This window comes from Electrona antarctica, assembly GCF_951216825.1.
Source record: "Electrona antarctica genome assembly, chromosome: 10".
NCBI lineage: Eukaryota > Metazoa > Chordata > Actinopteri > Myctophiformes > Myctophidae > Electrona > Electrona antarctica.
The window spans coordinates 10,181,346-10,197,229 of record NC_136791.1 but is presented as its reverse complement, the minus strand read 5'-3'; the positions used below and the strand labels follow the sequence as shown (position 1 = coordinate 10,197,229).

The window sequence follows — 15,884 nt, the reverse complement described above, 5'->3', positions numbered from 1 at the left end:
AGTTCGGACACCCGTCCACCAGTAACATCATCATTAGGCAGATTTTTTTAAAATATATTTAGATTTGTATTATCGTGAGAACGATGGCTTCAACTTTTGCATTGCAACTTTTCAGGAAAAGAAAGCCTGCCGTTTCTATTAGCTTGGATTCACCATCGATGATGTCACTGGTGGACGGGTTTCTGAACTGCCCACAGCCTTCCTATGAGATACAGACTGAGTAGGAAAAAATTGTGGTATTTTATCATGAACATTAGTTAGGACCAATTATAGGAAGAGAAGTTGAAAAGTGGTGAAGTGGTCCTTTAATGCTAAACTTAAATGAAGAAGTGATTGTATATGCATGAAGGCATGGATATAACCAAAGGGTGACTCACATTTGCACAGTGTAAGGCCAGGGCACAAAAGACGGCAAACATCTTGAAGTTGTTCTCGTCCGTGTTAGTGAAGGCACTGCCGCTCAGCTTGTTCACCATCTGTACCACACCGATGACGGTCCCTCTGCTCACGATGGGCATGCACAGGATGTTCCGCGTGGTGTAGCCGGTTTTGAGGTCCACCTCTCTGCTCAGGGGTGGGGGGGGGGGGGGGGGGGGGGGGGCGTAGGAAAATAGACACAACACAACATTTCGTCACTGTCGTCGGGGCAGATTATCTTATATCCATATTTAAACTTTGTGTGTTTTGTTCGTAAATGAACGCCCTACTTCATCATACTAATAATAATAATAATAATAATAATAACTTTATTTATATAGCACCTTTCTAGGCATGAGCCACAAAGTGCTGCACAGGAATAACAAGAAAATTCACAATAGAAAAATAGAAAAACAAATAAGTGAGATGATCTAACATAATGAACGCAATAAACAAGAAATACCCAAACATTAAACAAATCAAGATAACACAAGATCAGTAAAAGGCAAGGAAAAACAAAAAGTTATTTATAGGAATGCTTTTTGAAATAAATGGGTTTTTAATAGGGATTTAAAACGTGTGAGGGAGTCAGTGAGGCGAATTAGTTCTGGAAGCTCATTCCAGAGCTTTGGTGCTCGGATGGCGAAGGCCCGATCACCCTTTGTGACGTAGTTCGCGGAACGGATTTTTACAGCGTCACGCAAAAACAACAGCAGATCCGCAAGCTCGAAACGCAGGCGCTTTGAGCTTTTAGATCTGCTCATTTGAAGCGTGAAAAGTTAGCAGTTTTTGGACATATGAGGTTTGCAACCGACAGAGAGGATTTATTCAATAGCTTGGTAACCATTCAGGCTGCTACAGCTAATGCCAGTGATGTAAGTAACCAAATACATACTTAAATAAAATACTGAACAACTTTGAGGTATTTGAACGAAAACACATCGCATGGATGCACCTGGGACGACGAATCCTCAGTGAGGTCATCTGGGTTTTGAGTAATTCCAACACTACATCTCGGATCCAAATATTGTACTTTAGTTACTAGTTACTTTGTAGGCTTTGATTATTATTACAAAACATACAGGAACCACTTCAGCCCCACAGTATACATTTTGGCCATTTGAAAATAGCCGATCTACAAGCTCACAATGCGTCGCGATGTGACGCATTGTGAGCTGGTAGATCTGTTATTTTCGAAAGATTTCTTTTATACATTTGAAGGCTTTAAATGGAACATTCTGTATAATGAGTACTTTTAATTTTGGTACTTTAAGTACATTTTGATGCCAATACTTTTGTACTTTTACTCAAGTACATTTTACTTGTTAACAGACTGAGTATTTCTACATTGCAGTATAGGGAAAGAGAAATGGGCGGAGTTTTGGCAGAGCCTGCCTTAGAAGGACTCGTTCTGGGCGCCATGTTGTTTGTTGGCTTGCTCTGAGGCTACAGTGTTTAGTACAGCTAGCGACCAGTGACACCATTGACAGCTAGACTCACGACACAACAGATTAATACTCATTGTTAATGACAGAAGATGGATCGAGCAATTTATCACTATCTTGTTTATGGAATGAGGTTTTGCACCCTTGTTGACTTTAACAACAAAACAGCCAGAACCAAGCCAGATAATGGACATGGTGATATGGTGGCTTGACAAGCAGACATAGTAGTTGCTGCTGATGTTGTTTATTATTATTATTTGCAGTCTTTAATGCCAAGTTCACTTTTTCTTTTACTTTATTTGCATGACTAACGATGATAATGATACTTTTACTTAAGTAAAACATTTGAGTACTTTTTCCACCACTGGCTAATCCCAGAGCGCTGGTGCAGCTGGTTTTACTCATTCAGGGCTTTGGATAGTCATCTAAATGAATGACTGACTCGGATTGGAGTCAAATTGTTCTAGACATGTGCCTAATGCAGTGGTTTTCAACCAGTGGTCCATGAGGGCCAGGGTTCCAGGTGGTCCCCAGCTAAATAACCTAACCTAACCAAATGGGCCCTTATTAGGCCCCATTTACACTGGCAGACAAATCCAGCCTGAATCAGATCTGAGCCACATCCAGATTGGAATCTGATTTGTTCAAATTAGTCATGTGACCTGTTAGACTCATTTAAACCAATCGGATTTCAATCTTGATGTGGCACAGATTTGATTCAGGCTAGATTTGTCTGCCAGTGTAAATGGGGCCTTATATCTTGAACTCTTGACAGCGTAAAATGAAACCAAATGGACCCATCAGGGTCCATTTGATTACATTTGTGTTAAACATCTGCATTAGCAGGCCACTTAATTTACAAGAACTCTACACAATTAGAGAATGTAAAATAATTCTAATTTTGATCAACGTCTGCCTTATCTCTCCTATGGTACTACACGGTGGTCAGTCCTATAAGTAGAGGACTTATGAACAAGCAGGCCCCATCTCAGTTCCGTGCATAAAGTGTGATGTGATGAACTATGACTGGTGGCCTTCTGTTGGCATTGTTTCTTTATTGTCAATGTACTGTGTGATCTGTTTGTTTGTATATGTTAATTCTGTATCCTGATGACTGCTGTGCACAAAACAAATTTCCGAAAGGACAAATAAAGTATCTATCTATCTGTCAATGGCTCAATTGCAGAATAAATAATTGGGCCGTGATAGGTTGAAAACCAATTGCCTAATGAATGGCTTGCTTGGCTACAAAGGTAACAATAACATCCTAAAGACAGTCGTGAAATAGAAAAAAAGCGAGCTGAACAGATTTGTCCAGACCAGGGTTATATATAGTTAACCAGAACTCAAGACAAAAACTACAATAATTGTAAATTGATTTTTTTTTGTTTAATTAACTAAAGTTAAAAACACTGTAAACACTACAATGAACAATGCATAACTAATGAAAAAAAAGCTGATTTCACCTGACATTCTATTTCATCTTAGCCCCCCCACCCCCATTTGAACAATACCACATTTTGTAAATCATGGCGTCATGCATCTTACATCCGACAGTTTCTTCAAGGCTAAGTATATAGTTTAGTATATTCATAGCATCACGATCATTCAAACCACTTCATCCATTTAATTTTGGCTTTTGGCTATTCAAAAATAGCAGATCTACTAGCTGCAAGCCCGTACATCTGCTATTTTTGAATATTTTCCAAAAATAGTTGTTTTTGGAAAGATTTGAATTTTTTTGAAATGTTTAGAGCTTGAATGTCAGCCACTCTTAGGCCTCACTCAGACCTTTACTGCATTGCTGTATGCTTTTTGGATGAATGTTGTGTAGTGTCATGGCCGCCCCAATGCATTTCCAATGGGAGTCACATGGTTTGACACAACATTTGTGTTGTATGAGGGGGAGGGGCGCAGTCGAAACACAGCCGAAAGCCATACAACAGCTTGTAGTCCAAAATGTGGACTACAAAACATGTGACTTCCATTGGAAATGCATTGGGGCGGCCATGACACTACACAACATTCATCCAACAAGCATACAGCAATGCAGTAAAGGTCTGAGTGAGGCCTTACACCTGTAGTCGTGTGATTGTGTGTGTGATGTTTACCGGTTGAACCGAGGATCTGCATAGGCATCTGGGATATTTAGGACTTCCCCTGTCCTGGCCACCTGTCCAGCTATTCCCTTGTCTATAGAAAACCTATGGGAGGAGAGGCTTATAATCAGTTCTCACACAGTCTAGGACTGCAATAGTTCATCGCTTAAAATAAATCAAATCGATAATAATTTATTTTGGGGAGAAATGTTTGCTTTTTAGACAAAAATAAAGAAAAACATAACAGCTCACAAGGCATCGTATCATGATGACTCATTGTGAACTTGTAGATCCTCATTTTATGCTTTGCACTTCAAAGCATAAAATGAGGCTTAAATGGTTAATAATAGGGATGCACCGAAAGGGAAATTCTTGGCCGAAACCGAATACCGAATATAGGAAACAGTTGGTCGAAAACCGAATACCCGAATATGATTAATATTATATATCTTTTTTTCCTACCATTGCTGTCATGCATGGCCGTACCTTAAAGCTACCTGATTTATGGCAAAATAAATGGTTATGGCAAAACTTAACTTAATAATAATCACTATTATGGGTCCATAAAACATTAATTCAGCTCTTTTGAATGCATTAATTGCATACACTATTCGGTGATATATTTTCTGCCTATTCGGGCCGAAATCGAATGCATTTTTAGCCATTTTCTGCCGAATATTTTCTGTGGACGAATATTCGGTGCATCACTAGTTAATAATGCTAATCAATTTAGTCGATCATAGAAAATCTGATTCTTTTTGCGTTGGTTCATTGACACATTTAAAAAAAGAAAAGATCACACAAAAGACAAACACCTCGACTATTCAATTAAAGTGGCACCATGTAACATTTTTTAATAAATGCAATTGTGTCCAATCTGTATGGTAAAGTATGTTACAACTGGGGTGGTTGTATTTCGTCTCCCTGCTCATCTATTGAGACATTTAGATCTCACACCAAGACACATGGATCTGATAAAATATTTGACTTGATGGTCAAGAAGATTCAATTTATCCCCGGAGGAAGCAGGCAGGCTCTATTAGCTCAATGGTAAAGATTTAACCCATTTTGGGCGGGAACCCCTTTTGGTGTTTTAAACATTATGTTATAATTTAGCTATTGAAAAATAGCAGATCTACAAGCTCATAGCGCGCCACCGAGTGGCGCGCTTACGAGCTTGTAGGTCTGCTATTTTTGAAAAATCGTAAAAATGCGGCACAAATCTTTGAATATATATTCTTTCAGAGCGAGCGTTTTTTCAGGCCTAAATGGGTTAAGTACTTAAATAATCAAAACAGTCACAGCCCTAAATGAAATTTGCGCCACCGCATCACCACAGCAGACAACAGGAGGAAACGCACCACGCACCTAATTTCTTTGGTTTTCCTAAAGACAGGCTTGCCCTCGTGTTCCTCCCCGATGTCAAACAGGTCAGAGTAGAGTTCCTGGTTGTTGTGATCGACCTGGAAGAGTGCACATCTGTCTGCGTTCACCAGGTTTTTTGCATATATCTGTAACACACAAAACCAGGGATATAGAAACTGACTTATCTCCTCCGTGATAACATGGAAGGCTTCACGAAGGCATGGGAACCAGTCTTAGATACAGTGGACCCTTCTAGACTGCGCTTCAATGTACCTTATTGAACGGTAGTGAATAACAAAGACTCTGGTGACCTGTAATGTACAAGACTGTGGTGTACTCGTTTTGTCTTATTTTTATTTGTTTTGTGTTTGTTTGTTTTTTGTCTGTGTGCATTGTAATGTCCGTATTGTGGTACTTGTTGTTTTCCTATGTTATGTTGAAAAAAGAAAAATGTGTGGTTCTATATACATTGAATTGTGATTGAACGGTTGTGAAATTTCAGAGCCTCAATAAAAATACATTGGAAAAAACCAGGGATATATATATGCATACAGATGTGACATTCCAACGTTTCAGAGAGCCTGCCCATTGGCACTTCAATGGGGCAGGTTTCGAAGCGACTCATTTTGATCTTGCACTTTTTTGAATTTGAATCCTGAAAATGAAAGTCACAGTTTTGGATATCCCTGTATGAGGTTTCCATCCGACAGAGACCATTATGACGCTATTGTACTATGAACACCAGGTTGAAAATGTCAAATAAATTACAATTATAATAAGTACAGTATTTAACCTATAAAAAGTATTAAGAGCTTGTCACTAAATAAAAACTACTATTGGATTCAATGGAACACAGATTCTTTTCTCCTGAATAACAGTTTTGGACATAAAATATTTCCATCCGACAGTGATATATCTAATCGTCTCTCTCGGGTGGAAACGGTAACAGGTCAGGTCGCCCCAATTCCATCTCGCCCCAGCTTTTTTCCGCCGACCTCACACCGACAGCTCGGTGCGGCGGTTCTTGTATTCTTTATTTTGTTTTACTGAGAATAAGGTTAGAAATAAGTTTTGGGTTAGGCATAGTTTTACTGGGGTTAAGTTTAGGAATAGGGTTAGGTTTAGGCATTGTTTTACTGAGGTTGAGGTTAGGAATAAGGTTAGGTTTAACCGTTTAAGCATAATTTACTTAGATTACTTTAGGAATACCAGGCCTGCGCTGTTCCGCCGGCTGTACGCCCGGGGCAAGTTGGTAAAGGGGCGAGCAGTCTCGTATTCGTGGAAACCTCATGTCATGGTGTTACTTTTGGGGATTCAAATTCAAAAGCATCAAAAGTAGCAGATCCACCAGCTTGACGTTTGGGTCGAGCTTGCAGAGCTGCTACTTATGATGCTTCTGTGTGATGCTGTAGTATGATCGCGTAGGCCGTTCATTTACGGGGAAAAGAAACACAAAAAGTTAGAGTTACGGAGATAAGAGGTTTCTGCACGACAGCAACGATATGATATATGATATATACTAAGACTTCAAAGGCTCCGCAGCTCGATGAAGGGGGACGGGTAGGGGGGGGGGGGAGACCTGCACATGTTGATTCCCATCTGTTTATAGGAGTCTTGTGAGCCAGAGGCAACAGCGCCAAATGAGCAACTTGTGAGATTCGCCTGGCTTTACAAGGCTGCATTGTTGCTATAACGGTAGTAATCTCTCTCACAGATTCTGTTAACAGCAATATGTGTCAGCACTCGCTTCCCCGTTTTTTCCTACCTGATTTCGCACCAGTGAGAGGAGGGAGGGGCGGGGGGGCAAGGCGACGGCCCTAGTTACGGTTAGTTGAATCGTCAAAACTCCTGCATTTGATCATCCATTTATTCCATTAGATTAGACCATTTTATAATTTTATCTGAAAAAATATAAAAAGATACTCCTATGGAAAGGATATATTATTTTACTTGTATTGACCAATTTAGTATAATTTAGTATAGCCGTTTCATAAATTGTATTTGTCGTGAAAGTTTATAATAGTTAGAGAAATTCAAAGTTTCAACACCAAAGTAGTAGTAGTAGTTGTGATTTAGCAACTGGACATTTGGCTTCTGTTTTTGCCGAAAGTTTTTATTTGTGTTTCAGTCATAAGCGCAGGTCCGTTGTGCTTCACGCTCCACAGCCGTCTGCCTTGACTTCTGTGTGTGCTGACTGTGGCGGGCATGGTGTGGGCTAGCCCCTCCCTCCCCTCACTGGTGCGACATCGGGTAGGAAAAACGGGGAAGCGTCAGCACCACACTGCCCACATATCCGTTTCCACAGCAATGATTTTTGCGGCGTAGCGTAAACCGCTGGGTTTCCGCGGCAGCAAGTGTTTTTGCAACTTGGCGTAAAGCACACGCACGCGCACACGCACACGCACCCACACACACACACACACACTCACGGACGGAAACTAGTGTTTTCTCATGCCATTAAAGCTCCTTTGAATTGAATCACTTGCGACGCAATGAAATGACATGCATGTCAGACCGCTGTTTTGTTGCGTCTCGAATCATTGGTGTGGTTTGAACTTAAGAAAGGGGAGGAACCAGATTCCCATATTGAAATGCTAGTTATGCATCCTTGTTATTGATTTAGTTCACCTTGTTGATCATTTTATTTCGTTAGAAAACCTTGTTTCTCTCTCTATATTTCTTGTTTTTTTTTCTCTCTCAAAGTTATTTCCTATACTACAAGACTGTGGAAAATAGCAGATCTATAAGCTCTGTGCTTGGTGGACTGTCTATATTCACTATCTTAGAAACATTTTGAAAGCGGTTTAATGTTCATGCTCGTTTTAATTTAGAAAGATTGAACCAAAAATGTTAATTTAGAGCTTGTGAATAATCATAACTAAATTCAGAATCACAGGTTCTTTTTTTCCCCTCCATTTCCTGAAAAGTAACGGTTTTGGGTGTAAACCTGGTACAAATAACAAATCGTCTCTGTCGGGTGGAAACCTTTTCCAGAATTCAAATCCCAAAATAGCAAAAGCAGCAGATCAACGAGCTCAAAGCGTGCTGCGGAGCTTACAGATCTGGTACATTTGATACTTTCGCGTGACGCTGCAATATAATCAAGTAGGGCATTGATTTCCGAAAGGAAAAACAAAAACCCAACAAGTTAACCCATTTTGACCTGAGATCAGATTCTAAAAATGTCTTCTACATCCTGACAGTTTTCTGAAAAAGCTATGTTTCTACGTCAGTCGTTCTTCGATTTTTCAAAAATAGCTAAAGCATAACATAATGCTAACACCAAAATGGGTTAAAATATGGAGCTACAGTAAGGGGTTTCTGCCCGACAGCAACAGAGTAACTAGCTGTTCTAGCTTGCCGCAGAGAAGACTGCAGTGTCACACACAGTTATGTTACCCCGAGAAGAGAACCACCTGGCCCTGTATTTATCTACTCTGCAGCGCGCTGAGCTGCTGGAACATAAATTATGTCCCAATGCATATACTCCCACAACGCACGCATACTCCCACAACGCAGCAGCATTAAGCCTGATTTATACAGTATACTGTAACATAATAATACCCTAAGCCGGTCGTTCTTAAAACCTTTCATGTCAATACGTTGATATCGTCGCTGTCGGGCAGAAACGTCTTATCTCCATATTATTCTTTTTTTTTTTTTCGGCTTCCGCCTTTATTTTATATTTTTTATAGAGGGACAGACAGTAGGCTGACAGGAAATGGGGAGAGAGATGGGGGAGTGACATGCAGTAAAGGCCGTCGGGATCGAGAGTCGAACCTGCGGCACACTGCCAGACTGGATTGCCAGCCACGGTGCCTGGACCGCTGAGCCACGGCCCAGGCCCTCCATATTATTCTAACATTTTTTTGTATTATTTCAGGGATTCTCAACCTGTGGGCCGGAGACCACCATTTGGTCCTTGAGGAGGTTCCAGGTTAACCTGACTCCGCCAGATGGGGCAGCAGAGAGTACACTGGGTTCCCCCCCCTCCTGCTCCCATCTGGGAACTCTCAGGCAGACTCGATGCTCCGGCCACCAAACGGCCTGGCCAATCAGCGGCAGCTAGAGGCGGGATCAAGGCATACACAGTGCTGCCTTGATATTCTGTATTGTAAATAAGATAAGAGAGACCCAACGAACCTCCAAAAATCACCCACTTTCTTACTTGTGAAACTGATGTGACAATAAAGTTGATTCTGATTCGGACCGTAACAGCCTTAGCTGCATTCCAGGGTCGCACCACAAACATCTACAGGCTTGCAACGCGAAGCATATCGTCTAGAACAGTGGTTCTCAAAGGAAGTCCCCAGCAAAATGTGTTGCAGCAACACAATAGTTTTAACCCCTTTATCTATATTTTATACATCGGCTTTCAAAAGTAGCCACGCTGTGTGCTTGTACATCTGCTATTTCTTTGGGACAAAAACCTTCAGATTTGGAATTTTTGTAACACATTTGGAGCCATACACGTCTAAAAACGCTTAAGAAAACCCCTCATTCAATCCCGCGTTTGGCCGTTTAACAGTCATACTGTACTGTACGCCTCTTGGATAGGGCCCCGACGACTCAAAACCGGCATCCATCTTGGAACGCCCGGGGGGGGGGAAAGTTGAAAAAACGATCATCCACGCTCCATAGAGTCCTATAATGGCCACTTTAGCAGAGTTTATCTCGGAATTGGAGCTCAGATGACGAGATATGAGATAAAGTATGATCTTAGGATGTCAATAAAAACTCGTGTTGCATGCTAGTTTAGGGCCGGATTGAGCGACGGACAATATGCGGCAAATACTTCCGGTTCAAGATGCCACGTCACAGGACCCGCGATTTGTAGTTTTTGCCTGGCGCAGGTAAACGGGTGCCCGTAGAAACGCCTGGCTTTAAATGTGTTTAAACACGAATCTCCTCTTCTGTGGGTCCGTGGCACACAAAACAAATCAGATGGGAGTCCAGAAGCCACATATAAATTTGGGCGTCCTTGACAAGAAAGAATTTGAGAACTACTGTTATAGATGATACGATGGACCACAGAAGTGCTGTAACCACACTCACCATAATATGTTCAAGTAGAGAATCTATTGCCACAATGTTGTCAAAGTAAGTTCTGTGGAGAGAAGAAGAGATGACGTTTTGAGATTAACCCATTCAGGCCTGACATCGAAATTAAAAAAAAAGTTTTCTAAATCATGACAATTTTCTGAAAGATTTGAGGCACATTTTAACGATTTTTCAAAAATAGCAGACCTACAAGTTCATAGCGCGCCACTCGGTGGCGCGCTATGAGCTTGTAGATCTGCTATTTTTCAATAGCTAAATTATAACATAATGTATGTAACCACCAAAAGGGTTTCCGCTCAAAATGGGTTAAAAAAAAAAAAAGTTAACTGGAATGAAGACAAAAAAAAAGAAGCCGCAGACTCTGCTGTGACTACAGTTTTACGACCGGCCTCGCATAATAGAAAAGGCAGTGCAGCCGGCCTTAAATTAGTTCCTAAATTAATCCTTTAAATCAGGATAATAACATTATTTGTCCTTACTTTGACACATCTAGTAGGAAGTCATTGAGCTCAGTCTGTTTGGCGAGGCCCCTGCATACCTAGAACACACACACAAGTATAGGTCATGACACTTAATGGCATTACCGGAGACCACCGCTTCTCAAACAGAGGCCCGCGAGCCCGGAGACCACTGCTTCTCAAACAGAGGCCCGCGAGCCCGGAGACCACTGCTTCTCACACAGAGGCCACCGGAGACCACTGCTTCTCACACAGAGGCCCGGAGACCACTGCTTCTCAAACAGAGGCCCGGAGACCCACTGCTTCTCAAACAGAGGCCCGGAGACCCACTGCTTCTCAAACAGAGGCCCGGAGACCCACTGCTTCTCAAACAGAGGCCCCGCGAGCCCCGGAGACCACTGCTTCTCAAACAGAGGCCCGGAGACCACTGCTTCTCACACAGAGGCCCGCCGAGCCCCGGAGACCACTGCTTCTCAAACAGAGGCCCGGAGACCACTGCTTCTCAAACAGAGGCCCCGCGAGCCCGGAGACCACTGCTTCTCAAACAGAGGCCCGGAGACCACTGCTTCTCAAACAGAGGCCCCGCGAGCCCGGAGACCACTGCTTCTCAAACAGAGGCCCGGAGACCACTGCTTCTCAAACAGAGGCCCGCGAGCCCCGGAGACCACTGCTTCTCACACAGAGGCCCGCGAGCCCCGGAGACCACTGCTTCTCAAAAAGAGGCCCGCCGAGGCCCGGAGACCACTGCTTCTCAAACAGAGGCCCCGCGAGCCCCGGAGACCACTGCTTCTCACACAGAGGCCCGCGAGCCCGGAGACCACTGCTTCTCACACAGATCGCCCCGCGAGCCCGGAGACCACTGCTTCTCAAACAGAGGCCCACGAGCCCGGAGACCACTGCTTCTCAAACAGAGGCCCCGCGAGCCCCGGAGACCACTGCTTCTCACACAGAGGCCCGCGAGCCCGGAGACCACTGCTTCTCAAACAGAGGCCCGCGAGCCACTGCTTCTCACACAGAGGCCCCGCGAGCCCCGGAGACCACTGCTTCTCACACAGAGGCCCGCGAGCCCGGAGACCACTGCTTCTCAAACAGAGGCCCGCGAGCCACTGCTTCTCAAACAGAGGCCCGCGAGCCCGGAGACCACTGCTTCTCACACAGAGGCCCGCGAGCCCGGAGACCACTGCTTCGGAAACAGAGGCCCGTGAGCCCGGAGACCACTGCTTCTCAAACAGAGGCCCGCGGGCCCGGAGACCACTGCTTCTCACACAGAGGCCCGCGGGCCCGGAGACCACTGCTTCTCACACAGAGGCCCGCGGGCCTGGAGACCACTGCTTCTCAAACAGAGGCCCGGAGACCACTGCTTCTCAAACAGAGGCCCGCGAGCCACTGCTTCTCAAACAGAGGCCCGCGAGCCACTGCTTCTCAAACAGAGGCCCGCGAGCCACTGCTTCTCAAACAGAGGCCCGCAAGCCCGGAGACCACTGCTTCTCAAACAGAGGCCTGCGAGCCCGGAGACCACTGCTTCTCAAACAGAGGCCCGCGAGCCCGGAGACCACTGCTTCTCACACAGAGGCCCGCGAGCCCGGAGACCACTGCTTCTCACACAGAGGCCCGCGAGCCCGGAGACCACTGCTTCTCACACAGAAGCCCGCGAGCCCGGAGACCACTGCTTCTCAAACAGAGGCCCGCGAGCCCGGAGACCACTGCTTCTCAAACAGAGGCCCGTGGGCCGGGAGACCACTGCTTCTCACACAGAGGCCCGCGAGCCCGGAGACCACTGCTTCTCAAACAGAGGCCCGCGAGCCCGGAGACCACTGCTTCTCAAACAGAGGCCCACGAGCCCAGAGACCACTGCTTCTCAAACAGAGGCCCGCGAGCCCGGAGACCACTGCTTCTCAAACAGAGGCCATTCTGGGTCACGGGCCCGTTACAATGGCTCACGACGGAGTACAGTTTTCCCACCGTAATTTTTCCAAACATTTCCCAGAAATCAACAAAGACAAATCTAAATCAATCTAATCTAATCAGACATTTCTTTCACAAACATTTTCTTTTCAAAGATTTGCAGAATCTTTCAAAACAAAACCAGAAAACACATCGCGTTGTGAGCTTGTAGATTGGCTATGTTTCTATGAAGTCATTCATTTTCACATACATTTTGGGTCCTAGGGACCCAAAATGTCTCTTTTGTGTCTGGAGCTGAAAAAGTTTGGGAAGCCACGAAGTAGACAAATACACCACATGCTTCTAGTATTACATGGATGGATGATTTACACACTCCTTAAGGCAACGGGTCTGGAGACCCCCAGGGGTCCTTGAGGGGGTTCCGTTCCAGGAGCCTCAGTGAAATATATCAGATTACCACTTTAACCACAGTACTAGATAGCCAATCTACTATTTTACAAAAGACAATATTTTGTAAAATTTGGAATGATTCTTTTATGGGGGTCGCTGGAACAAAATCATATCAGATTGGGGTCCGTGCTCCGCGGCCATTTAAATACATTTTGGTCCTTGGCTGGCCTGGCTGAAAATAACAGATTGTCAATCACAAGAAAATGTGTTATTTCTCACCGATCAACACATTGTGTGGCGCTATGAAAAATAAAATAAAACTGCATCCTATGTTTGGGGGGGACATAAAGAAAAAATAAATGCACCAACACACGGTACAATTTGAACCAGAAACTAAAATGTCGCTGTCGGGCAGAAACCTCTTATCTACTGTACATGTTCTATCTAACTTAAAGGACCACTTCACCACTTTTCAACCCATCTTCATATAATAGGTCCTCACTAATAATCATGATACAATGGCACCATTTTTTTCTACTCAGTCTGGGTCTTATAGGAAGGCTGTGGGCAGTTCAGAAACCCGTCCACCAGTGACATCATCGTTAGGCAGATGTTTTTTAAACAATATCTTTTTACAAAAATGTTTAGATTTTTATTATCGTGTGAACGATGGCTTACATTTTTGCATTGCAACTTTTCAGGACTAGAAAGCCTGCAGTTTCTAATAGCTTGGATTCCCCATCGATGATGTCACTGGTGGACGGGTTTCTGAACTGCCCACAGTCCTCCTTTGAGACACAGACTGAGTAGAAAAAAATGGTAGCCATTTTATCATGATTATTAGTGAGGACTAGTATATGAAGATAGGTTGAAAAGTGGTGAAGTGGTCCTTTAAACTTAACGTAAATTAATGCACTACTTGATCATACTACAGCGTCACATAAAAGCATCAAAAGTAGCAGATCTACAAGCTTGAAACACGTTTTGAACTTCCGCAGTTTTTGAATTTGAATCCTGAAAAGTAACAGTTTTAGACATATGAGGCTACAATATACAAGCTCACAACAAGTCGCGACGCATTGTGAGCTTGTAGATCGTCTATTTTCTAATGTATGACTTAAGTGGTTATATGTTTCTCGAGGTCAGGTGCAGGGACCGCCAGGGGTCCAAAATGGACCCTTACATGTCAGCAACTCTCAGAATTAAATAAACACCTTTTAAGCTTAAAGGTATATTCAGTGATTTGACTTAATTCAAATATCACTTGTTTTTTCTTTTTTTCTGGATAATCCTCCCTACTATAGAGTGTGCTGACCATATAAGGAGTTCCTCCCTGTCCCCAGTGAGCCCCTGGGGTCAAAAAAACCCTAGTTTCAGTTTTGGTGGCGGGTGGCAAAGCCTTCATCCAATCAGGATGAGAGGGGCCTTCCTCCAATCATGATCGAGTGGGGGCGGGCCTTGGTGCACATGCTGTTGGCCTGTTGCACTTCCCCCCCACTGTAGAGCGTGCATGTGCACATTTTGTTACCGGGGCGGACTGGGTGGTTTTCAAAATCACCCAAATCACTGAATGCTCCTTTAAGCGTAGATTGGTAAGATAAAAATTGAGGTTCCTTGGCCTCATGGCACTTCAAAGTGGACGTCCTTGAAATGAGAAAGCTTGAGAACCTAGTGGTTGCGGGTCTTGTGACTGTGAAATGACTGTAATTTGAAATAATTTTGTATGTTGTTGTTTTGCGTCTGGCGTAGAAGACATGCATCCCGGTGCCAGCAAAATTTTCATTAAATCTCATTAGGTTTCATTAAAGGCGGTCTAGCCCCATAGTACTGAATGCCATGGTACTGTACCAGAGGTATAGAGAGGCCCATTGTGGTGTGGCCGTCGGGGACACTGCTAGCTCTGAGGTGCTGCGCTAAGCGGCCATACTACGTCATAATGACATCTCCAGGGAGCCATCTATGGCGAGGTTGATTGCACTGGGGCAACAGTGACAACCCACTTCTTGTACACAGTGGATCCCTCCTCCCCCCCCCCCCCCCACCCCCCCCCCCCCCCCCCCACACACACACACACACATCAAAACACCAGAACACATACGGTAACCAGAATAAACAGAGTCACTCAAGAGCATAATAAAGTGGGACAGAACTGTACTTTCTTAGGCCTCGATCTGGCTAAAAGAACAAGACGCCCTCGCTGGTTGAATTATATCTGCCACGACCTGCGTCATGGTCCAAATCCACTTTCCATTTCTGTGGGGTTGTTTTAGATTAGTGGTTCTCAAACTTTTTTTTAACATTTATTTCAATGATCCACAGTTTGATTGTTTACTCACTGTTGTTGGGTGGAAAGCCATACTTTTTCAGGATAAGGGGGAATAAAAAAAGAACATGTGTTCCAATGGATTGGTTCAATATTCATAATATCCACAGAGACTTGGACACATCCAAGTGTCACAGATCAGTTGTTCTAAAACTTGTCAAGGGCCACCAAATGTAGGCCTATATGCAGTTGGCCGCGGACCCCCATCTGAAAAGGTTTTGCGCCAGGGACACCCCAGAAGAGAAGATTAGTGGAAAAACAAATGCAAAAATAGCAGTGCAAATGTAGAAATGGATAAAGTGGTTAAAATGATTGTGATGGTTTATTAACTACTTTTGCGTGATCCCCTGGAAGCACCGTTTTTTGGAAAACAACCTCTGGCTACTCACCTGTACTTGATGAAGGGTGACTGATGCCCATG

The 15,884-nt window shown here is 43.9% G+C and overlaps 1 protein-coding gene across 2 annotated transcripts in view; it reads right to left on the bottom strand.

The window, feature by feature from the left end:
• Positions 1–15,884, bottom strand: part of pde10a (phosphodiesterase 10A) — a 102,699-nt gene that overhangs the window by 22,179 nt on the left and 64,636 nt on the right. For both annotated transcript variants that reach the window (XM_079513151.1, XM_079513152.1), the window contains 6 exons: positions 15,853–15,884; positions 10,867–10,925; positions 10,382–10,433; positions 5,330–5,472; positions 3,974–4,066; positions 378–564 (listed from right to left, as the gene is read on the bottom strand). The exon at positions 15,853–15,884 is cut by the window's right edge and continues 19 nt beyond it. In XM_079513151.1, the coding sequence (XP_079369277.1) occupies positions 378–564; positions 3,974–4,066; positions 5,330–5,472; positions 10,382–10,433; positions 10,867–10,925; positions 15,853–15,884 (566 nt within the window). The remainder of the gene's footprint in view (positions 1–377; positions 565–3,973; positions 4,067–5,329; positions 5,473–10,381; positions 10,434–10,866; positions 10,926–15,852) is intronic.